Source organism: Saccopteryx bilineata, chromosome 11 (assembly GCF_036850765.1).
Source record: "Saccopteryx bilineata isolate mSacBil1 chromosome 11, mSacBil1_pri_phased_curated, whole genome shotgun sequence".
In the NCBI taxonomy this organism is placed as follows: domain Eukaryota; kingdom Metazoa; phylum Chordata; class Mammalia; order Chiroptera; family Emballonuridae; genus Saccopteryx; species Saccopteryx bilineata.
In genome coordinates this window covers 15,950,477-15,976,611 of record NC_089500.1, presented here as the reverse complement: position 1 = coordinate 15,976,611, position 26,135 = coordinate 15,950,477, and the positions used below count along the sequence as shown (strand labels likewise).

The following is a 26,135-nucleotide window of genomic DNA, read 5'->3' as shown; positions in this document are numbered from 1 at the left end:
GACCCTACACGGCTGGTCTCATGGCCCTGGAGAACCTATTCCTCACCTTCTCCCTCTTCCAGCACTCTGACAGAAATGCCCAGTTCTCTTCCTTACTTCCAGCCTTCTACAGATGTTAGCTCCCTAGGCCTCAAAAACTCCTCCATCTCATTCCAACACCAGCTCCCTTTGTTTGATGATCTCCTCCAGATCATTCAGCTCTGAACTGCGATGTCAACTTCCCACCTTCCTCTGGGTTATGTACCTCCTGTTAGGTCTTCCATAAAACCCTGCATTTCTCTTGACCTGTTCACTTCTTGTGTCTTCCTGGTGATAGAAAGCCAACTCCAAGTATATGGTATTCAAGAGTGTATCCACAGCACCAAGCCATGCCAAGTATTTGGCACAAGGCTTGTGTTCAATAAATATTTGACCAATGGAGTTAATGAATGACTTAAAGAGTGAATGCAAATATACCAAGGAACCATAAGAAGTGTATATGCGAAGAAACTGATACCAATCAGTACATTTGTTACAAATCAAATGAACTTACGAACAATATAAAATTCAATCAAGCAATATGTTGTTAAACTTTCCGTAAGTTATAGGTATTCTTGGCCTGTCAACAGTGGAAATAAAACTTCACCAATCAAGAGTCTATGATTAGAAAGGAAGTTCATGGGTAAAGAAATCGTTATTAATATCCTGAGAAATAATTTCACATGATTAACAACTTAACTCCTTTAGTCATTCAAATATCAGAACTTTAACTCTCTCTGAAGGTTACATTTTCAACTTAACAAGTCTCAATAATGAAAGGTTTTTTGTTTTTGTTTTTTTAATAATGGAAGGTTTTGATAATTGCAATGGCAAAATGGAATATACTATAATGTATTCAATCAAAAACAAGTCAATACCTATATTCCATACATTTTCCTTAACTTTGAGCCACATATTACAAAACATATAGAAGTCTTTAACTGATTTTCTCTCTGCAGTTTAATTTTTATTAAGTTAAATATACAGAATTCAACAGAAGTGAAAAGTCCATCTACTACCATGGCAACAGGTACCTGGAGCCTCAGGTGAACAGCTACGAAACCACAGCTATAAGCAGATTGGGGTCAGCTCTGCATCCATAATGTGATCAAAACTTCTCAAAAAATCAAGCTACAATTGGGTTTGTGTTCTTTTTATTAAACAGTTAGCTTTAAAAAATGTTTTATTATATACCATAGGTTGTACACAACGGCTAAATTAATATTACAAAGTATAACAAAATCACCCCAAGTACTTGAGAAAAACATACTCGCCTACAATCAATTCCATGCTAATTTCACAGCTTTCTTAGCTGTTCCCTAATTCTTCTGCATAAGGCAAAGCTTCCCTCTTTAATGTTATTTAGTCTTAGCTGTATATCATAAAAAATAACAAATGAATATTCTCTTGGAAATACAGTATGTATAATGCCGACTTTTCTCTAATTTGGTTTGTCTTTCCTCTAAATTAGTAAAAGTCCATTACAATTTTCCTACAACACAAGGAAAATCGTTCCCACTGCATACACATAACATTGAACTGTGGATCTACAACAACAAATATCTGTCATTCACATCACTATCACAGAGGCATACCTTTAGGTCATTAGATTAAGCCTACTGACTTGAAGGACATATAAAAAATATAGATCATTTCAGCCATTTCTGGACATTTCTGCACAATTTTAACACATTAAAATTAATTTAAAGCATAAAAGTATCTTGATGGTAAATAGGTTCTAAGTAAGTAATGACTCACTTTTACTGAGTAAAAAAAATAGAAAGATTCAAAAAGAATTAGTCAGCTCAAGAAAAACTAACAGTTTTATACCTGACCAGGCAGTGGCACAGTGGACAAGACATCGGACTGGGATGCAGAGGACCCAGGTTCAAAACCCTGAGGTTGCCGGCTTGAGCACAGGCTCACCAGCTTGAGCATGGGATTGCTGGCTTGAGTGTGGGATCATGGATGTGACGCCATGGTCACTTGCTTGAGCCTAAGGCTGCTGGTTTGAGCCCAAGGTCACTGGCTTGAGCAGGGGGTCACTCACTCTGCTGGGGCCCCCTGGTCAAGGCACATACGAGAAAGTAATCAATGAACAACTAAGGTGCCGCCACAAAGAATTGATGGTTTTCATCTCTCTCCCTTCCTGTCTGTCTGTCCCTATCTGTCCCTCTCTCTCTGTCTCTGTCAAAACAAAACAGTTTTAAAAGCTAGAATGATAATCCTTTGAAGCAATGTGTATAGGTCAGAGATTCTCAAACCTGGTCGGACAGAAGCGTCACCTAATGCACGTTAACATTTGATGCTTGGATCCCAGCCCAGACCTCCCAACACAGAATGTCTGTAGGTGGAGCCCAGGCATGTGTACTATCTGAATGGCTCAGAGGTAAGTCAGATGCAGAGGAAGAAAAGGTGAGGATCTACAAAATGTAGTCATATTTACTTATGGAGTTTAGGGACCGTGGGCTGACAGCTAAAGAATGTTATTCATCAGATATACTTTTGTGTCCTATATACAGGATGTTAGGAAATATTGAGATAAAACAATATTCAAAGAAAATACAGGCTGAGATGTACCAAAGCTCCTTTCTGGCATTCTTGGGCCAACTCTTGCTTAGACAGCCCTGCAGGGAGGCTAGTATTGCCCTGTTTGCAGTTGCTGATTCATGTTAGTCTCCCTCAATAAGATGGCAGACTCCCCCAAGTCTGACAGTGCCTAAAATAATGAGCTGTTCTCAGGGCAATAACCATACGAATTGAAACTGATTCTATATAAAAAATAACCAATAAAACAGTGATGTAGCTTAGGTAATCCTTCTCTTATGCACAAACTTAAGTAAACCAACTTTCAGAGACACTTAAACAGAGAACAATCATATAGGAGAATTAGGAGCTCTTGGGGGTCTGTTCCAACCCAAGGTCATTACCTACCATCCTGGTAGGAAAGATGGCTCTGAAGATTAATTTTATTTGGAAGATATCTAGCTGTGGGAATATGGGACTCTTAAGACAACATTGCAATGGGTGAAAGTTTTTTTTGTCCCTCTCCTACATACTCAGAAATAACATCCCTGAAACATCTCACACATCGCATTCTTGGGTAGCAACTAAACACTACTTGAAGGTGGAAATAACTGACCACAGCGAAGTCCTCCTCACAACAGCATCTGCATTAATGATGCCTTAAAATAATCTTTGAATACAAAGCAAAGAAAGATTAATTCTGGGAAGAGAAATAGAAAGGTCCTTTCAGTAAATAAGGTTTCCTAAAGTTTATGGAGGCAAAAAGCGGGGATGGAGTAGTATAAAGGGAGACAATGGTTGTCAACCTAGGATGGGAAGTGTGTGTACACAAGGTGCAGATGCAGAGTGGAGTGAACGGAGACAGGAAAATGTATGCTGAAAGCACAGCCTCATGCCTATCTAAGGCAAGAACTCTGTAACAGCAGCAGAAAGTCAAGGATTCCTAAATTCATTCAACAGCAGCCAACAGGGAGTACTGAGCAAGAAGTCTGTAGCCCTGGGGAGACTAGTAAGCTCAACATGAGAAAGATCCCCATCTGAGCACCAGGAAAAGGAAACAGAATCCCAGCAAACAGACCCGGCAAAAAGCAGAGGCCACCCTTCTCCAGACCTTCTCCATCAAGGAAATGTCAAAAGTAAAACCAGAAATGATAACAAAATTAATCAATGGCCTTTCATTACCTGGCCTGAGTTAGGGTCATTTATAGGAGGGAAAAGGAACTTCAAATAACCTATGGGCATTCAGTGTTGTGTTTCACAATCTAGCACACTGTCTGGCACTAATAAATAGCCAATAAACACTGGCCAACTCAGTGAATATCATGGAAAAAGGTACTAAGACTTAATAAACACATAACAAATATTTAATAAATATTAAACACTGGGAATAGTGGTGTAACTCTTAGATTGGGCACTTGGGAGAAAATAAAAGGTGTTTTGTTATTCAAAGGCCACTTAAGATAATTTTTTAAAAGTATACTAGCTTATTCCCTATAACAGTAATTTCAAAGGGCATAGTCTAATAAATTAAATAAATAAAACAAATCCAAAAAATTGTTTCCAACTGTTCTAAGAAACACAGCTCTTTCTCTCCTCCTTCCCAGTTCCTTCTTCATTCTTCTGACTTTTTCAAGACTTTTCAGGTGACAAGTGCTACATTTTAGAGTTTTATATTTTTTTCCTTCTCACCCCTGCTCACCTGTTTGAGTGTGATTCTGATTTATTTTCTATTCCTTCATACTCCCTAGGGAAATTTATGTCTGTTCCTGGCATCTGTCTCCCATCCTCTCTTCTGAACACTGAGGTGAAAAGTTCATTTATTTTTTAGCAGTGTCTTCATTGCCTGTCAATAAATGTCCCTTTCTATCTCTTCGGGGCTTGACAAACCACTTTTCAGATCTCCTGTTCAGTAGGTGCTTTCACAAATAACTCATTATTATTTACCATCATCTCATAAGTAGTCCTTTTTCTTCTTTCCACTCTAAATTTTGGGATGTTTTTGATATTTTTAATATTTCCTATAATCACACCAGTCTCCTCCTTTATAACACTTGATGTCAACTGTTCCTCTTTCTTAATAAATAATTGTTTTGTGATTATCAGTTTCCAGTCCTGTTTGATAGTTGCAATATCCTTCTATTGTGTTTATTCTTACAAAGCTTAACTTTCGGGCATCTGCTTATTAATTTTATCCCTAAATACGCATGCCCTACCCACTCCGGGTGCTTTTTCTTCCACTACTTACCCTCTTTTGCCTCATTCTGCTTTATAGGACCTAAAAGTTCAAGGCTGACTATTAAATTTTGTTTCAGGGGACAAAAAGGCTGCAGTTCTGCCTACATGCATTCTGCATTTTTCAGTGTTTAGATTAATGGCTTGGATAATATTTGCTATGAAAAGCATCATTTGAAGACCCAATCTCGTGCGACAGTCCATTAGGTCCAAACTCCTACATGTGGAGCAAATTTGCATAACCAAATCAAGCTTCCCTGTTCTTTTTCTCTCCTCTAGTTTGACCACAGCCTTGCTAAAGCCTCTAGCGGGGTTGTCATCATGCTCCTAAAATATTCTCCATTTCTGCACTTCCAATCATACCCTTTGTTCCACATAAAACTTAATCACGAGTAGTTTTATGTAAGTTTCCTTGTACATAATGATAAAGCACTTAAGCTGCATTCTGTATATTCTCCGCCATTTTATTTTCTTCTTGTGGCATACACAGATAAATAACATTTTTATCTGTCATTATTTTCCATCATATCCATATTCTGGTGGTCCTTCCTACCTGACAGGCAGACTTTAACTCATTTTCTGTTGTAATTTTTGTAACCTTCCATCATTAGCCAGTATTAGCTTACACCTTTAATTCTGAGTAAAGTTCATTTCTTCTAAACTAAAATAATTTAAGGCTATAGGCCAGAAAGTTCCCTGATTTTCTAATCAGTGCTTATCATACCCATCTATTGCATGTGATGTGTGTGTTAAAATTCCTCAGATATAAACTATAAAAAATGGAGCACTTAAGCTATTTAGGAGGTACTATCTGACAAATATGGTAAAAGTGCAAAATGGAAGGATTTTGACCCTCTGATGTGGAACAGACTAAGGGAGCTAAACGGTAATATTGAGTAATGTAGCCTCCAACCAGTAGAGACTGTTCAGCAAGCCACAGCACAGCATGAATTTATGTGCTGCCCTTTTATGAAAGAGGGAGGGAGGGAGGGAGGGAGGGAGGGAGGGAGGGAGGGAGGGAGGGAGGGAGGGAGGGAGGGAAGGACAACACATTGCCATATCAATTTTAAATAAGTGAAAATTTGCAAATAGAAAGTGACTTTCCTAGGATCACTCAGAATCAGGGTGATCTGGTCTAATTGGTAATGCTTTTAAGCATCACATTTAACTACATTTTCTTATCGCATTAATGTTCCTCCACTGACACACTTAAGAGGCAATGTATTTACAAAACTATAATGGCCTGAAAAGAATTAACAATGAACAATGTGCAAAATAGTCAATTACAGGCTTAAACTTTAAACAAGCACTTACAATGAAGATTAGAAAAACTATCTTGGCTATTGGGTCATTTTCCAGGCTACTAACTGCTAAACCATGTGCAGAACGTGCTTGCAATTTAACCATCCAGATTTTCTAGAAAGGCAGACAGCTCTGCTCTGCAAGCAGAATCAAGTTGTTCTTCAATTTGATTTTTAAAACAAGGCATTCTATAGAAAAGCAATAAGCTGATTGCTACAGGTTATCTGAAAAAATAAACAAAAAGGGGTGGGATGTAATTTTATTTTAAAGACCTTAATTTATGTCTGTCTATGAAAGTAAAAAATATAAATTTACTTTGATTCAGGAAAGGGTAGTAGTTGAATAAAGCCTACAGCCCTAGAGTTTCTGAGGAGTAACAGCCACCAGTCTAAGCTCATCTGAGACACAGCAGTGGCAATGGGTACATAGGCAAATCACATGGAGGAAGTCATAATGGTTTTTAAAAGCTACAGAGAAAATCTGAATGTTCCCTATCTAATAAACCACCTCCTCTAGCCTTACAAATGATCAGATACAGTGAAATCTGAAAGTTTCACTCTCAGAATGGCTGCCTTCCCTCACCCAGTGGCACCAGATCAAAATCTACACACAAGGAAATGTCAAGAGCAGAAACTGAGTGCACGGAGGGACATCTGCCTGAGTCTGCAGGTCTCCACACTAGTGTGATGAACCACGATACACGCGCTTTGTCATGTATCACTTGTACTTAAGGGATACTGCCAAACAGAGGAAGTCAAAGGTCTGTCTAGAAAAAAGTCTACAGCTGCAAATAGTGTGCTGATGTCCTTGATGACTTGTCCCCATTGTGACATTTATTATGAAAATAAGTCAGGCTGACCTAATCCTGGCTAGGTCAACCTAGACCTTACACAAGGTCCCACTCACTGTTTGGTTATAAAACAGGTTGGTCATGGATGCTAACCACTCTCTCTTTGAATGCTAATGTCCTACAGCATAGGCCCAGTATTAAAACTTCAGAGAACTCACACATGACTCTCCAGGGATCTTTTTTGTCACAAGAACTATTTTCCAGAAAAGTTGTCATGATTCTAATTTTCAAAGACTAATTATAAGGGCGTCTTTTGGCAAACCTTCTATAAAGAAATTGATTACATCTCAATTTACCTATTAACCAAATTTTCATATAGCCTTCACCATCTATAATTTAACATCTGACTTGTCTTGTAATTTTCTGTCTTAAAACTAGATATAGGTATAACCTGGTGGGTTAGTTCAGTCTGTTAGAACGTTGTCCTGAAATTGAGGGTTTGATCCCTGTCGGGGCACCTACAGGAAGTGACCAATGAATGGACAACTAAGTGGAACTGGAAATGAATGATTTATCTCTCTCTCTCTCTCTCTCTCTCTCCCCCCCCTTCCCCTCATTTTCTAAAATCAATTAATTTTAAAAATTAAAAATAAATAAAAAACTAGATGTAGATGGAGGGACACGCAGGCCTTTGTCCATGTAATTTTAAGATTTTTGTTATTGTTATTGATTGTTTTGAGTTTTCTCTAAGGCCCAACAAAGTAGTCAGTTAATAACTATCATTCAATAGCAACCTTATTCATCATCATATCTTATTTATTGCCTAATAAATTTGGCTAATCACACAACTCAAAACAAGAATCACAATTGTTTCTTCTAGTGGTCACTGAGGAACCACTTGGCTTAAGCTTTTCTTCCAGAGAGCAGAATATTAACAGTAAAGAAAAGGATTCACAGTTATAGAAATGGCCCCCATTCACTCCACACACCCATGGCAATAGTAAGAGCGAACATGGCTGAAGTGACCCTGACGTTCTAGTCTTACATATACATTACCTCATTTAGTTTATCCAACAATCCTCCAAGGTAGATTTTATAATTACCAACATATATGTGAAGAAACTATGTGGAAAGGTTAAAATCAGAATTTAAACCCTAGAGTATACAATGCTAGGCAGCACACTACACTGTCTCCAGTCCTGACAGAATGAAAAACAGATCCTGGCCCATTTACAAACCAAATCCAACAAGAAGAACTCTAATTTAAAGTATAAAGTAGCATCCCAGTCTACACAAGGACATACAAGACCTGATTATACAGCCATTAATATTAAAAACAAAGATTTTAGCGGATTACAAAAGCTAACGTTTTAGTCAATGCTAAAACCTGGGCATGTTAATGGTACTTTAAATTGTATTAAAACTACAAATGAAGCAAACCCACTACTGATTAATCCAGATCTGGAATACTGAGGGAAGTCCTGGATTCACCACTTGGAGAGGAAAAGACAACTAGGACACATGCAAAGGATAGTGATCAAGAATACAAGGTGTGATAAAACATTCTATGATATGTTAAATGTTTCCCAATGACACTTTTATTTTTATTTATTTATTTATTTTATACAGGGACAGAGAGAGAGTCAGAGAGACGGATAGATAGAGACAGATAGGAACAGAGAGAGATGAGAAGCATCAATCATCAGTTTTTCGTTGTGACACCTTAGTTGCTCATTGATTTCTTTCTCATATGTGCCTTGACCGTGGGCCTTCAGCAGACCGAGCAACCCCTTGCTCGAGCCAGCGACTTTGGGTCCAAGCTGGTAAGCTTTTGCTCAAGCCAGATGAGCCCGCGCTCAAGCTGGTGACCTCGTGGTCTCGAACCTGGGTCCTCAGCATCCCAGTCCGACGCTCTATCCACTGCGCCACCGCCTGGTCAGGCCCAATGACACTTTTCAACAGGAAGTGAGGATTATCATCTCGGGAAATGTGGAGAGACAACACACAAACTCCAGTAGCTTCAGAGGAAAAGACTAGAATGGCAGGCTGGCAGTTACAGAATTAGGAAAGTCAGAGCTGTCATGATGCAGTGAACTGCCTTGTCAGGAGCGGCTCCTTCAGTGCAGTGAGTGCCCACGCAGAGGAATAAGCACCTGTGGGGATCCGCTCGTCATCCACTGGTCACAGTGTCCTTTGTTTACCAACAACTGTGCTAGTGCCTCGCCTAGAAGGATTCCTACACTGGAGGAGAAGCTGATGTAAATCAGAAAGAATACAAGAGCTCTAAGTTCCACTCCACTTTTAAGAATCTATGCTGTCTTCCGATTATGGTGGATAGATAAATTAGTGCTCTGAAACAAGAGTTTTCTTTCTAACCTATCTCAGGGAAAGAAAGGAAGAAAGGAGGGGAGAAGGAAAGAAGGAAGGAGGGACAGAGGTAGAAAAGGAAAATGGTAAAGGAAAGAATTTAAAAACAGTATATTAGGGATGAGTGATAAATTTAACATTGAAAATGATGTGATCAAATCAGAATTATCCAGTTTTCTTTAAAATGCCAAATTTGTAGAATGAGAAAAAGATGAGACAGTCTTTTTCCTTCATTTTAAGATTTTTAGAAAGCAAAAATGATCAACCCAGAAAAAAAGTTCATTTTCCTCTCATTTTGTTATCCATTCCCATGATTTCAACCACCAAATATGGAATACTGTATGCCAAATTTGCAGCCCCAAACCAAAATCAATCCACCCACAAACATCTCAAAAACTCATTATGTCCAAAACTGAATATTGATCCCCATAACCTTACTCTTCTTCCCATATTACACATCTTAATGAATGGTACCACCATCAACCAGGTGGCTCAAGCCAGATACCAAGAAGCCAAGGATGACCCACCCAATCCATCAGTTATCAAGTTCACCCATTTCTCCTTGATTCAGTTCAATTTCTCATCATTTCCTCCTGGAATTGCTTTAATCACTTCCTGAGTAATCTCCTTGCTTCTCATGTTGCTCTTACTCACACTTTGCTAGACTGATTGTTCTAAATCATAAATCAGATCACATTATCCCACTATATAAAAGCAATCCTTGAACAGCTCAACACATGTTTCCTTCCTCTACCATATAAGAAAGACCATCAGTTATTCAGGGGCCAAGATTTTAATCCAGCTTCTCCTGTCATCCCTTCATCTATTGACCTATATATCTCAGTCTTTTGTAACTAAGTCCATTCCAGACTTCCTGTTACATTCTCTAGCTCTCCCACTTCTTCACAAGCATTTCTCTCAACTGGAAATTCTCTTTTGACCTGGGTAATTCTAACTCATCTTTTAAGGCTCAGCTTATTCATTATCACTTATAACAAAATTCATGTTGTTTCATCTAATGACCATTCCCACCTCTCTTTTCTCTTGCCTGTCTCTGAGTCACAGAGCCAGCTGATGCTGTCAAGGTTCATTTCCCAGCTTCCCTTGTACCTATGAGTAGATATCTGTTAGCAACTTGGCCCATACATTGTTAGCAGAATTCTGCTCAAGGTCATGGGAATGCATTCTTTGGTTTTTCCTAATGGAATGGGAGAGATGTAGGTATGAACGCAGCTCTAATCTCTTCCTTTCATTCTCCCTATCGTGAACTCTGACGTGGGGAGGAGGCAGGGAGTCAGCAACTGTCTTTCAAGAAATGCAAAATAAGAGAAAAGGCTGAAAAATGAAAATCAGCATGCTGAGGAAGGCAGAAAGGAAGGATGGCAACACTGATGTGCTGAGTCCACACAGGTGAGCTGCTACCGCCACATATCCCCTTCAGTGAGGGGAAAAACATTCTTATCTGACTAATCTACTATTATCAGGTATTTTATCAGTTGCAATGAACACATGCTTAACTGAGATTGCAACTCTGGGAATTCTTTCCACATTCTCTACAAGGGAGGCAGTGCAGGATGGGTAGGAACAAGGCCTATGGAGTTCAGTGGATATAAGTTCAAATCTGGGACCTGCTACCCAGCACCATACAGGTAACCTGAGCTCTCTGATCCCCGACTGTCCCCTGTAAATGGGAGTAACAATGTCTAAAAAAGAGGTTTACTATATATAATAAGCAAACAAGATATGTGGAAAGTACTTAGCAGATGACTAGTACTCAGTGATTTTAACCATTATTATGAGGAAGTTCATGGCCGGTAGCCCAGATATATAATGCAACAGCATCCTGTACACCCACTGATTATTTTCCCAAAGCCCTGATTTATAATTATCTGATACCAGTCTAATTCTTTCCTTAGACTGTGGGCCACGCCGATGGCAAGAAAAGTAGCACATCATTATCTAGTACCTACCAGGGACACAGACTTTCCACAATTACCAGCATTTGTTGGGTGGATGAATGAGTGAATGGTCCAAAGACTAATTTGAGTGTTGAAGCTTATCATTTGGATAGTTCCTAGTACAAGTAAAATTTATATAGATGGTTAAAAATATATATATTCAGAGGGCCATATGATTGCAGACATGCTGATAACACATTAAGTTTATTTATCAAGAAGCCAATCAAACGTTTAAACCAGTGAAATCATCAACTTTGCCTTCACAAATATGTAATTTGCCCTCTCTCTCACTGCCATAGGGCAGCGCTTCCTCTTCTTTAGAAAATCAAGACAGCTAAGAGATGAGGCATAAAAACAGCTCAGATACAACCAAGCCCAAAACTGGGCTCAAGATCTCTATCTTATAACCTCTGCCCTTTCCAATTTAGCCTTTAGAAAAGGCTCTCCCTCAAATATGTACTCGTGAAAGTTATAAAACGAACAAGTCCCATTGTTTTAGGGGCCTTAATGTGAGGGAGGAGGTGGGAGTTTCTTAGGCAAGTCAACCGTCTTCAAATACTAGAGTTTGCCAAAATATTTTTTCTAAGTAGTGTTTCATCATCTATGGTCAAATAGTACTGCATGGGAATGCTATTTAAATCTGACAGCTAAAATATGTTGCCTAATCACAATGACCAACGGACAACACTGTTTGCTATAAAAACCTGCCCTCTCTTAGTCATTGATTTTCACAGTGCCGGGAGCCCCATAGAAAATATAGGGAGAAATACTCCTTCATTGTAAGGAAGGTGATCTACTCTGATAAAATTTTAACAGTACTGAAATTTATATATTACAGCCTTACAAGCCTACACTAATGATTAATTATCCACCTAAGTGTGTACACGACTTTACACATGCTGCCCCTTAACTAGAACACTCAGAAAAGCCATTGTACTTTGCCTAACGGACCGTGTCTTGAACAGCTAAATAGTCTACCAAATGCAAAGATTTCCCCACATGTACGCTTGCCAGTGTTAATGCAAACCAACTCTATTTCCACCGCCACACTCTTCCTTGAGGAACATGGGTAACTTAAGGAGGGCACCTACCTATAGGCAATACCAGCAAGTTCGAGCTCATTTCTCAAGCGGCTGCCTTAGTGTTTGCAAGACGCATTACTGTTCAGTTACAACTGTCAGAACAGAGAGTTCTCCTTCTAATTCTGCTCTGAGAATAATTTAAAGAGGTCACAGGGAGGCTTCTTTTTATGCTAGAGCGGGCATGAGCCCGATCCCACCCACCCTTAAACTGGTGTCAGCTCAGCTGAGAGACTGGTCATAAATTGTTATTTCAGAACTAAATGAAACTCATGAGGGCATGGGGCAAAATCTCTTTAGCTACTAAAATGTCTTTAAAAGACTCTGAGGAAGGTTGCTTCCTTCTGTTTTATTTTCAATTTAATATTCAAGAACTATGCAATGAATGGAAAACGCAATTACAAAAATATACGTACTTAGAACATTTTAGTTTTGAGGTAACAATTTCAGAGACCTTCCCCCGCCCCAAACCACATCTCCATGAGTTACATCAGTGATGGAAATAAAGAGACCGGGGGGAAAATGGCCATTTTCATTCATCTTGTCCAAGATCACTACAAGATTAGTCAGCACACTACTGTTTAGGGGGTCTGTCCTTTCCCAGAACTAGTTCCTATGATGCCTAACAGAGGTTATCCATAGCTACTTAAGTGGTCTGACAAAATATTTTAAATATTTATGCTCGCAGCATCTCAACTTCCAAATAATATGTGTGAGATGATCAATAAACAAGGAAAAGGGAAACCCTGCAATGAAAAAAGATGCAATATAAAGTATGCACTTGATCCTGTCAAGAGATCAATGCTTAACTTAAGGCTTCCAAAAATATGAATATTAGGCTCATTTCCAATTACTCCAAAGTTCTGAGGGAGACAGAGTCACCAATAAATTTTCCTCCACGATTTGGTATTGCCCAATCAAGTAAAATCAGTTACACATAAAGAGTTTATGCTTGCATCCGAAGTATTCAGATTTGGTCACTGAGCTGTTTAGAGAACAGATTGCTTTGTAAGGCCAAGGTGAGAAAAATGCAGGAGCAATTAGTAACCTGGTCATTTCAGACTTAGCCACGCCAATGCTGATAATAGAATGCTAAAAGATCATACTTTGTGACCAGAATGTTCTAAAATTAGCTTTTTACAGGTCTCTTTCTCTCTCATCCTTTCTTTTTTTGTCTCTGTCTTCTCTACCAAATGTTATCAGATATTACACTATTTTCACTCAACTTTAATATAGCCCAGGAGGGAGTGCATTTAATTAATCACTTCTACATTTTGCCAAAATTCACTACATGATTCTCAAGTTTGCATAACACTTTTGCCAAGCTGGTCAGACACAATAAACAGAAAAACAGTCCAGATACAATAAAAGTAAATGAATTAATAATTGACAGTAACTGAATTTAAGTGCCTTCATTTAAACACAGAGCAACTACTCAGATGAGAAATTCCATCGCAGCACCAAAGACTGTCCAAGGTCAACCCAACGCCCAAGACTGCTCATCCTTCCATCCTCCACATCCCCCCATTAGGGCTTTCGTGGGATTTCCAACCTATTAGCTTTAAATATTTTATTTTAAACATAAAATAAGCAGCTATAGTTTTACACCAATTTAAAGGGAAGCTACCTTACAGTATTTCTTATTAATAAATGTGTCAAGGAACTGAGGAGTGATTAATAAACAATCATTAAAATGAAAGCCGGTTAGGCTCTAATATTAAGTGTTTAGAAATAAGTTTACCCCTAATCAATGCTCCATATATTCTGCAACTGTTGGTCAACAGGCCTGATATTCCACAAAAGGAAATAAAAAGAGAGCCACTAAATTCCTCTTTCTACTCAAAAATAATACACAGTTACTTAGGAAAGACTTGGAAATCCTTGGGAGTGAAGGGAATAAAAAAAACCAAAAAAACCATACATCGGTAATGTTCTATGCCAGCCTCCCCTGGAGAAGAATGAACTGAAATGAAAGACTGTCTCCGACACCTTCCTGAAAACTGGAAGGTGTGTGTAATAGTACCTACTTGATGTAAAGCATCCTACCTATGGGTTTACTCTGTTATGCAGAAGAACTACAATGCAGGCAGAAAAATCTCAGCTTGTCAGCGTACCTCTTAGTATCGCCACTCGAACACCACTCCGAGGTGCTTTTAGCCATGTCAAACAAGGAAACTTGAGAACATCTGAGTTGGAGAGAGAAATGACTGGAGGAAAATATTTCACAAAGGGGCACATTTGAATTCAACATAGTTGTCGCTAAAGAGGTACTTATTTTATAGGATTACTGTTTTGGCTGAAAAAGAAAGCTTTCCGTTTTTGGTCTCAATGTTTAGAGAACTGAATATTCTATACTATCTCCACCTGTTCTTACCTTCTGTTTCCATTTCATTAGAAAATAAGGTGTTTTAAAACTGCCATATACCCAAATCCCTTTTCATTAATTACAGACTAAAGTGACAGAGGGCCCACGTGTAGCTGTGCAGTTCCACAAGGTAACAGTCACAGGGCAGTTAGTTCCATGTCTACCACTTTATCACCCTGCTCACACGACTGTGGGGAGAATGCGTGGCAGATATCCTTAGAAACGGAAAGTTGGGCTTTGTGAGAAATTAATCCGAAGTCCCAATCACCATGAGGTGGAAGAGTCAAATCTAAGACCCCAGGGACCACTAGCTTAGTCCTTTATTCCATGATGCCTCTCGGGATTTGAAGTGTTTAAAACTGAGTTTCCCTGCTCCTTTGGTCATCATGCATGCTAAAATGTGAGCAAAAAAACCAGGCTTATTTGTACTGAAGGTCAATCACTACAGCACTGAAGGCAGGCGCACTTTCATGGACCTTGTAGCTGCACTGATGCTTCTCCTGGAGCTGAGGGACAATGAGTTGGAGCAATACTGTGCCTAATCCCTGCCTAAGGATCTCGTCAAGAATGTTGTTCACTGCTTTATGCTATCATAGAACATTTTAAGTGTCAAACTATGCAAAATTCAAAGAAACCACTGTTCCAGTGAAAAACTTAAGAGAAAAACTTCACTATTAAAGAAAAACAGCACTGTCTGTTTCACAGTCAGCTTAACTTTAGTGATCGATGGCCCTTCCCTTTCTGTGTGCTCACTGGCCTGATTTATGCCATGGCTGCGTTCAGCAGAGGTGGGAACTTCTAGACAAACGTTGAGTCCAGCTCTCACTGCTATATCATACAGTCTTGGCATGTTGACTAAAATTAAATGTCGTTTTTTGGCTTCACCTAGCCCTCCACATTAAGGAACAACAAATACACTTGTGTACATATTAAAATAAAATAGAGGCCTTAGCCCTGGCTGGTCGGCTCAGCAGTAGAGCATCGATACCCAGCATGTGGAAGTCAAGCACACAGGAGAAGTGCTCATCTGCTTCTCCACCCTTCCCCCCTCCCTCCCTCTCTCTCTCCCTCTCTCTTCCCCTCCCGCAGCCAAGGCTCCATTGGAGCAAAGTTGGCCCTGGGTACTGAGGATGGCTCCATGGCCTCTGCCTCAGGTGTGGAATGGCTCTGGTTGCAATGGAGCAAAGCCTCAGATGGGCAGAGTATGGCACCCTGGTGGGCATGCTGGGTGGATCCCGGTCGGGCACATGTGGGAGTCTGTCTGCCTCTCCCCCCAACTCTCACCCATCCCGCTTCTCACTGGAAAAATGCAAAAAAAAAAAAAAAAAAAAAAATAGAGGCCTTCTCTGCCCCAGCAGTGGGCATCCTTGTGTAGTGCATTGGAACATGGCAGGTTGTTGGAGATAAGTTCCCAGGACACTATTTGGCAGCGAGTGACACAAGGGAACAATCGGTCTGTCACTTGTAGTGATACATCCTGGGACTCTGCTGCTCCAGTCCTGCCCTGAAGGGCTGCAGCCAGAGACCATGGAGTGGGCCCTGACCTGAGGCGATGCCGAAGACCACCGAAGGGCCTGGGGTAAGGGCTGTTGGCTGGATCTGGGGGCCTGCTGCCCACAGTGTTTGGGACAGCATGGCCAGAATTCAAGCCGGAGACCTAAAAGTGAAGGCTCTAAATTCGGATGCTGAGAGACTGACTTTGGCTACTGCTGCCTTGCTCGAAGGATGATGACAACGAAGGCACAGGCCCTGAAGGTGAAGTGTGAACAGCATGCCTCAGACCCTCTGTCCGTGCGTGACCCCATGCTTGTACTTTCTCTTTATTCCTCATTTCAACACCTTTTTGTCCACTCCATGATTTTTGTCTTTCTCTCTAATTAGCTGACCAGACTTTAGAGCTGCAACCCATTTTTATACTTTGCTAATTACATGAAAGTTTGAGCCTTGTTAATTTTTAAAACTGTTAAGTTGAAAATGATATACTTTTCACTTAGAAGAAACTAGGTAAACCCTGTAAATCGCTAAGCCTGGTAAGTCTGCTCACGTTTGCTTGTCTCTCTGCACTGGTTTGGCCGGAGAAGCTGTACTTCCTCACCACCATGCCTACCTTTGCAGCTGGAGACAGCCAGGGACATAGACGGGCAGGGAAGGCATACTGTGGGCTCACCTTTCCCTGCTTCTGTCTACATCAGACCCATACCTGACCCCTGAAGCTGTGGCAGTCATCCTGAGACAATAAGGAAAAGGACAAAAGAATCACAGAGATACCTGCCATGGCATCGCTGGGCTGCACACCAACTCTAGGAGAGGCCTACCACCAGACTTCTAGCATGAGAACAATTATTATTGGCCCTGGCTGGGTAGGTCAGTTGGTTAGAGCGTCATCCCGATACACCAAGGTTGCAGGTTCAATACCCAATCAGAGCACATGCAAGAAACAATCAATTAATACCTAAATAAGTGGAACAATAAATCTTTCTCTTCTTCTCTTTCTCCCCCTTCTTTTCTCTCTCTCTGTAATCAATACTTAAAAATTACTTTTAAGCCACCACTCACCACATTTTCCACTACTTCAAAGCAAAAGCATTCCTACCTGATACAAACTGCTTTTTACTTTTACTCGACTCTAAACGGTTTATTTTCTTAAGGTCAATATGTTTCCATGTGAGAAAACTTCTGGTATTTAGATCTATACATTTCTGTTAAGTATAATTTCAAGTAACTTTTTTCTGGTATCAGTCCTTCTAAATTTTATAAATCCTGGTTTAGGGCCCTGGCCGGTTGGCTCAGCAGTAGAGCGTCGGCCTGGCGTGCAGAGGACCCGGGTTCGATTCCCGGCCAGGGCACACAGGAGAAGCGCCCATTTGCTTCTCCACCCCTCCGCCGCGCTTTCCTCTCTGTCTCTCTCTTCCCCTCCTGCAGCCAAGGCTCCATTGGAGCAAAGATGGCCCGGGCGCTGGGGATGGCTCTGTGGCCTCTGCCTCAGGCGCTAGAGTGGCTCTGGTCGCAACATGGCGACGCCCAGGATGGGCAGAGCATCGCCCCCTGGTGGGCAGAATGTCGCCCCATGGTGGGCGTGCCGGGTGGATCCCGGTCGGGCGCATGCGGGAGTCTGTCTGACTGTCTCTCCCTGTTTCCAGCTTCAGAAAAATGAAAAAAATAAAAATAAAAATAAATCCTGGTTTAGTCCATCTAGTTTGACCATAGATGTGTTTGCTCATCACAGCATTAATTATGCTGTGCCCTAGAGTAGGCAGCCAAACGGGAAGGAAGCCCACAAGAGAGGCGCAGAAATGGTCTTTGACTGGACAAGAGGAAATAAGTTATCTTATCTGAATACCGAAAAACATAACTGTTTTCAGTAACCTTTCTAAAAATATCAATTTTACTTATTTCCTTTTATAAATAAAAGAAGCTGTGGTTGTTTATTGAAAACTGAAGTCTACCACACAGTAATATATAGTAGTATGTTTTCTGGCATTAGGAAAATATACTGCTTGCAAAAATTAGGGGATATTTCAAAATGAATATGAAGCGATAAAATATCCCCTAATTTTTGTGAGCAGTGTATTTTGTACAGTCAAGGATACAGCACCATAGAATAAATTTCTATTGTGACTGGCTCTGATCTGAGGTTTTCTTCCTGATACAGTAACATGCAGGCCTGACTTTATGGGCTTTTCATTTAGGGTTTAAACTGTGCATACCTAATTCCCTGATATATTCACAAACGAAACCACTCAGCAACCATTTATTAAGACCCTACAGCTCTGTGCCAAACACTGGTCCATGTATAACACTTCTATCCTGGTGATGCAACTTAACAGGTTATTATTTTACCCTCAACCAAGTCAATCTCTTAACTATAGATTTAGAATAAGTTAAGGGAGAGAAGAAACACCCACTTGAACCAGGCTTTAAAAATTACATTTGGAAAACATACCACGAACAAAATTACTTGAAGGTATCATATAATAGAGATGAATGAATTAGAAAGAATGACAAATATCTCTAAAGATAAAATACAGTATAAACAGAAAAGGGCACACGTAAAAGATCAATGAACCATTAGATAAGAAAAAACCTCAGAGATTATCTAAAGGTCTACCCACTCGCTTTAAGGATGTGAGAAATAGCTGAGGCGAGGTAGCAGCAGAGAATGGAAGTCCGCTCTGAGTCCCAGACTGCGCTCAACACCAGGATTTATAAATTCACTCAACATGACACTGAAACTAGTCTTATTTGTTAATATTTGGGGAATACAGTTTAAATTTAACATATTAAAAATAACAAAACTCCCAAACAAAAAAACAATTAACAAATAAGACCACTATTAAACATTTCTTCTCTCAGAAATTGCTTGTTACCACATTATCGGTCCAACAGATAACAGCCGACAGCAAGATAACCTCGAGCTAAAAAAGCGTCATTAAAAAGAAGACAGTGAAAATGCACAGAGACATCCCTTCACTAATGACCCTGGGCACGCTCGGTATCACTCTCTAACTTCAGAACACTTTAAAAGGGAACTGAAATTTCTAGACCTGACATCCATAGTCACGATTCCATTTTCATAAAGTTACTCAAATATTATTTGACCTCTGGCTCTTTCAAGCATCAAATAATTGCCTTTACTGAACAGTTTTGTTCGTTTTCTTTTTCAATATTTACATTCCTGCATGGAAGAAAAAATAACATCTGACCAAGAGGTCAAGTTAAATCTTACGCATGCTTTAAAAAAACTATGTTTCTTTGAGGTCATTCTTTACCTTTGGAGGGTAAGGCTTTCAAAACAGGTTTCCTAGTAAGAGCCTCTTCATTGGGTATTTCCAGTTTTCCAGTGAAAAGAAAAGCTCCCTGTATTAGCATCTACTCACACTTGCCGTTTTACAAGAAGACTGTGCCACTAGCCTCTGCCGCTGGGATTTGAAAGAGCTCACAACACTTCACCTTTATACTGGGCTAAACTCAGGGTAGCCATAAACACTTTGAAGTAATACAAACCTAAATATTCCTGAGAGGCAAACGGAGCAGGGGAACCGAATTATAATGAGCTAGCAGCTGTCACAATATGACCACAGTAACCAAATCAAAATATCAACCACTAACCCAGATGAGATTCAAAGGTCATCCTATAAGCCAGCAGCTTTCTTCAGTTATGCCTGAAACCTTGATCTATTCCTGCAGTAAAATGTTCCACTGAGCTAGTTTGGAAACCAGTGACTCTGTGCTGGGAAATTATTTAGTGCAGTGGTCGAGTACCATTAATGGGACTAGAACCAAATACCACAATAAGGAAACTGACCCATTCACAAAGGGATCTGTAAAAAACACAGCAGCTGATGTTGAAGTAAGCTGCACCCAACCGTACAAAGTATCACTTTCCACATCCTGCAGTTACCAAATGCTGTCTATAATCTTATTGGCAATTTGCTCACTCAAACAATCTGGTTTTCAATTACGGCTCTGGAACAATAGAAGGAAAATGCATCCTTAGATCCTTCTTTGGATCAAAAAGTTTTAGCTGGAAAATACATTGTATCCCACTGTAAAAATATTTGGACAATTACCTGCAAAAGTTTAATGCTTGGCAAAAAGACAGTAAAGTTTAAGAAATCCATATTCCCAGTATATACTTCTTGCCAGGAATTTCAAACTATTCCATAGCATATAATCTTCTTCAAAACAAGATTCAGACCCATGGCTTCTCTGTCCTATTAGCATATTCTGAAAGCCACCCACTGACCACCTATACAGGTTTAATCAAACTGTTTAAAACTGCAGCAAACAAGTGGCCAAAAGATCCAGCGTACTACTGTACATTATCATTAATAATCACAGGGAGTCACAAAGAAGAAGTGATTTGCTTTCTCTTCAGTACAAAACAGGACACAACTGTAAGCAAGTAAAATGCAAAATAACCCAATGAAAGCAGTGAGTGAGGACGCAGGATATGTCAAGGAAAAGAGCACATCAATGGTCAATGCAGGCAGTCAGCGCTGTGAGTTGGTCTTTATCTCTCAATTCCTCCCGACTTCCCCACACCAAAAGAAAAACAGAAAGCCGTGCACACTTATTTTAAAAAGAAAACAACAACAGAAAACAAATTTAGGGGCTTGCTGCTTTGTCTACTTTGATTATGTTCTTCTTTAAAGGATGTCGATAATATCAACTTCCCAAACTTTGTATGGCAACTTGCAGACAGCTTGGAAAGAGTAGCGCAGCCTTATAAGCCAGGAAACATCAATAATTCTGCTCACATAATAAGAGTGTGCACGTGCTTGTTCAAGCGTTTGGGGGTTTATTTGTTTATTTTTAGTTTAGGGATTCATAAACTATCAAACAGGGTACTATGTTCAGATATGAAAGCTTATTTCTAAAAGTATATTAATGGAACCACTCTATTAGTCTTATAAATTATAACTCATTTTTCATAAATAAGATACACAAATAAATTGAGTGTTATTTTGGTGCCAAATGTAAGTATTATATTACAAAAACGGTGACATTTATGCAAAATTATTCATGTGAAATCACAAAGTTCAAAATTATAATAAAAGGTTTTACTAGCATAAAAGTTTATGAGTGAATGTTAGCAACGCCTGCATCATTTCTCCAAAATAGTGTACTGCCATAAAGAACAAAATATACAATATTAACTCATCCCTAAAGGAGAGTGGTGTATTTTATTACTTTTTTCTTTTCTTGTAATAAACTAAATCTCACTAAGTAAAGTTTACTCAAAAAAAAAAAAAATTAGGTCATCTGCAGTTAATAATTCTTTCCCATAAAATTAGTGTCAGTTATTTCTGTAGCAGACGCCTAATTCAGTTACAGGCTTGATTGATTTGGCAATAGAGAATCTGGTCCAATAAAGTGGCTGATTTATTTCTGATGCTATAGTTTTTACCCTTATATGACATCATAGTAGAATTAAGTCTTTGACACATAAAAAAAACCTTTATAATTAATGACAACTAAATATGCTGAGAATGAATACTGGAATATTATCAAAAACTTACATTAAGGTCTAATACCTCCTTTTGGTAGAATGAGAACTTTTGCAAAGATCTTAACACAGAATATGGATTTGGACACAAAGAACAGTTTAGAATATACCATATATTCTGAGTTCAAATTGTTCTCCAATTTGTCGCCCTTTTAAACTGGTTGTCTTTAATTTCTTGAAAATGTCCTATCTTGTCTTTGTAAAGATACAACACAATACCAAGCATCGCTCATCTCAAAAGTGGTTTCATTTTAATAAACAGCAGCTTGAGCAAAATCAATGAGAATCTTTGTTCCCAAATCTAGCCCTGAGATACTCAAGCCAATCAAGAAGGCGTTTGGGATGTGAGAAATTATAAGGGTGGGAAGGCTTTTTAATGCTGCTGCATCGTAGTCAGTTCTCTAAAAATATTTTTTTAAATTCTTCTCCAGACTAAAAATGCAAGGTATTTCATAGTTGTTTAAATGTCTTTTTTTCTCCCTTTTTCCTTCTTTGCACACTGCACCATGCCCTCTTGCTCTGAGGGCAACTTCCCTGACCCCAGTCTGACACTGCACCGTTAATGTCAGATAAACCATTTAGCCCAAGCACAATTCTTTTCTGTGCAAAAATCTGCTTGAGGTGGAAAATGTAGCAGTTTGTAAACAATAAAGAGCCATGTTTCAGACCAGACAGCTTATCTAACAGAGAAGTCCTTTCATTGAGAACAGTGGGTGGGAGACTCCGGACATAGTAGTGTTTCCTATCACAATGCAGGAGACTGTCTTGGCCTCCATATTTAAGAGTTTAATGGGAAGGAGGGCAGACGGGATAAAAGAACACAGCTGACATCGACTTTTAGCTTAACAACTAAGTGAAAAGAACTCTTTCCCCTCTAGCTCTAGACTCTCATCCACTTATATGTTAAATATTATTTGGATTGAAAAATGGTAAACACTGGTAAAACTGCTGCCCATAAGGATACAGGAACAACAATTATTTACTATCATTGTATTGCTTGGTGTATTCTGTAATATGAACTTATCAAGCTGTTCTTTAGGGAAACGTTTTTAAGTGTATATTACATGAAATTCTAAATAAGTAGTAATTTATTTTATTTAAATACTTTATCTCATCAGGGGATAGTTTTAGAATCTACTAAGGAAGTTATTTACTACACTCTTTAGGTGCTGCTTCTCAAGATTTTTATTTTCAAATTAATTGTTCTATTCTATGAAGTTGGATGAAGACGAATAGAGAAGCAGTGGCATCAGAAATGAAAATTATTACTACTGCCACTGAAGAGTCTAAAGTTTTCTTTAAATTTTAAGTTGATAAATACATCTAGTCTTCTGTATCTGTATATCCTAAACAGAGGAAATCTGTACCTTCCTAATGGAAACTGATGAAAAATTGGAATTTTTGTTTTAGCTACAAAGTTAAAACAGATATGAAATTAACATTTTAAGGTAAAAAAAAATAAAAGGCACAAATATAAGAACAAGCTATGATCAAAGACAACTTTGTGATTCCCGAAGTTGGGATGACACAAGGGTACAACATATGGTATTACCCATTAAAAATACATTGCTAGTATTTCTCTGCTATATCTATTTTATGTTAAATTATCTAAAGTTCTTTAGACGGATTTACTGGTGATTTGGGGGGGGAGAAGACTGAGATTCAAAGACTATCTATGCCTTAAATAACAAGTATAGTTCCAAGGCTTAAAAATTGGGACATTCTTTAAAAGCATTTGCAATTACAGTTTCAGAATGATGTAATCATGGCTGTGTGTTTCCCTGGAGTGTGGTCCAACAGCTTACGCTGAGAAATTTAACGTCAGCTATTGATGGATTCTCAATAAAATTTGGGCAAGTTGAGAGATTTACTAATATTGTTAAAAATGCAGATTTACTAGATCAATCATTATTTTTTTCAGTCAAAAGTAAAGTAACCAGATATTGAGATCTTTTAAAACACTATGAGTTATCTTTTCATTGCTTAGGTTACTGCTGTTAAACAAACATCCTACCGGGTAGTCAAAGCAGAAGACTAGGCTAAGGACACCAGTAGAAAGAGCAGGCAGTAAACTCGAAGACTGTCTCAAACTACACAGAGCTCACCCCCAGGGAGGGAGGATGACGACTGTCTGAGCCAGAGATTTTCAACCTTTTTCATTTTGCGGGACACAGAAACTAATCACTAAAATTCTGTAGCACAAAAGATATTTTTTGTAGACCCGACCAAAAAAAAAAAAAAAGTAGGTACAATTTTGATACATTCATACCAAATGGCCATTGTTGTGTTGGCTATTGTCACATTTTTCTTTCACAATCCAAGCGGAAAGCAGTCAGTGCCCCTGACTAAATAGGTACTGCATGCTTTAAAAATTCTTGCGGCGCACCTGTTGAACATCACTCCCTAGACTACTAGCACTGAGGTTCACCCCTTGATAAACAAACAACCAGATCTTACAATTCAACTTGAAAACATGACTATGACTTCAGCACAATAAACCTACCAAGCACACTGTATCTATTATTAAAAGGGTTTCCATAACCTCCATTATAAAAATTCACTGGCAAACCCAAAGATATTTTAATTTTAAAATTCACTACTTTGATTTCGTCAACCTTTACTTAGGAAACTATTGCTGCAACACTGAAATTGTGATAAGTGCTTTGTGTCTATGGGAGACAAAATTTCCATGTAGATTCAATGAAATTCTGTAATCCCACATGGCTGTGGAACTTAGTTCCTTATGCATTATTACCAAGCATAAACTATCAATATTTTTCTACAATTTAAAATTACTATAGAGAACTGACTAAAAATCCAACTTCCTCAAAACATAACATCCGTCTGGGCTTGTGTTCTCCCTTCCATGGCAGAATATATTCATTTTTAAAAATCATATTAATTTAAAATTCATCTTACTTTGTATTCTGGAATTGACAAAAGGTGGAGAGAGATTGTCATGTGACCCAAGATCCCTGCTGGTCATGTGGTCATAGGGCGTCCCATCTCCATAGTTCTGTAAATAAAAAATATCATAAGTTCTACTTTTACATGAAAAAAATAATCAGCACATAACTATGCCCCCACTATTAAGAATTCTCTGATCCAAAGAAACTAGCGTCCACCAGTCTGATCCAGGAAGCTCATTAGAAGGAAGCTGCACCTTCACAGGTACAGTGGTTAAGAGAGGGCTTTAGAGTCTGCAGAGTTTAATTTTTTCTCATAACTGCTGTGAAATCTATGCAATAATAATAATCAACCCAACTTGCAGGAAGTTGTTGACATGATTAAATGAAATAATGTTTGTAAAACACTTGACATAATATATATTTTTGCCTAACCAGGCGGTGGCACAGTGGATAGTGTCAGACTGGGACGCAGAGGACCCAGGTTCGAAATCCCAAGGTTGCCAGCTTGAGCGTGGGCTCATCTGGTTTGAGCAAGGCTCACCAGCTTGAGCCCAAGGTCGCTGGCTTGAGCAAGGGGTTACTTGGTCTCTTGGTCTGCTAGAGCCCCCCCCCCCCCGGGTCAGGGCACATATGAGAAAGCAATCAGTGAACAACTAAGGTGCTGCAACAAAGAATTGATGCTTCTCATCTCTCTCCCTTCCTGTCTGTTGATCCCTGTCTGTCCCTCCTCTCTGCCTCCGTCACACACACACACACACACACACACACACACACACGTATTAGAAATTATTATTTAGCTAAGCCCACATTTAAAAAAATTTTTTTCCACTGATTTGAGAGAGAGTGGTGGGAGGAGAGAGAAGGATCAACTCACTGATCCACTTAATTGTTCCATTTACTTGTGCACTCACTGATTGTCTCTCATATGTGTGCTAACCAGGGATCAAACCTGCACCTTGGTGTGCCAGGACAGTGCTCTAGCCACTGTGCAACCCCGTCAGACAACATTATTCATTTTTTTAAATAGAAGGTTGTACTATAAGAGAAAATCACCCATAGCCTATAATGAACAGCTTTTGGAAGACCAAGATAGAGCCTTCAAAAGAGCAACATTTGGTTTTTATGACATTGAAATTTCAATGTTTTGTTTTAGTTGTTATTGCGGTTGTAAGATAATTGGATCATTCCATCAGTAATTAACACATAATGTTAAAATTATTACAATATAACTATGAAGGAACATCACATCTTCAGTATAAACTAGTACTTCTGGATTTGGACAAAGTGTGACACAAAAAAAATAGTTTTAAAGTAGACATTAATTTTGTCATTATTATGATTAACTCATTGTTGTTTTAATGGGAATTTAAACTTAAAATAATGTTTCTAAAATCCCACTTTTCATGGAGGAATTGACAACATATAGGTAAGAAAATCATATGTGTAATATGGTTTAAATTTCTGTCTAAATTACGGTGAGTTAAACAACCAAAAAAAAAAAAAAAAGTCATTCTGCTCAGCTGGTTGCACTGCCCATAAAGACTAAGTCAAATTTACTCAGAGGTGTCAGTTGGCATGTT

At 39.0% G+C, this 26,135-nt stretch overlaps 1 protein-coding gene across 11 annotated transcripts in view; it reads right to left on the bottom strand.

The window, feature by feature from the left end:
- TCF4 (transcription factor 4) overlaps positions 1–26,135 on the bottom strand; it is a 360,673-nt gene that overhangs the window by 209,805 nt on the left and 124,733 nt on the right. For all 11 annotated transcript variants that reach the window (XM_066247421.1, XM_066247430.1, XM_066247422.1 and 8 more), the window contains one exon: positions 24,566–24,662. In XM_066247421.1, the coding sequence (XP_066103518.1) occupies positions 24,566–24,662 (97 nt within the window). The remainder of the gene's footprint in view (positions 1–24,565; positions 24,663–26,135) is intronic.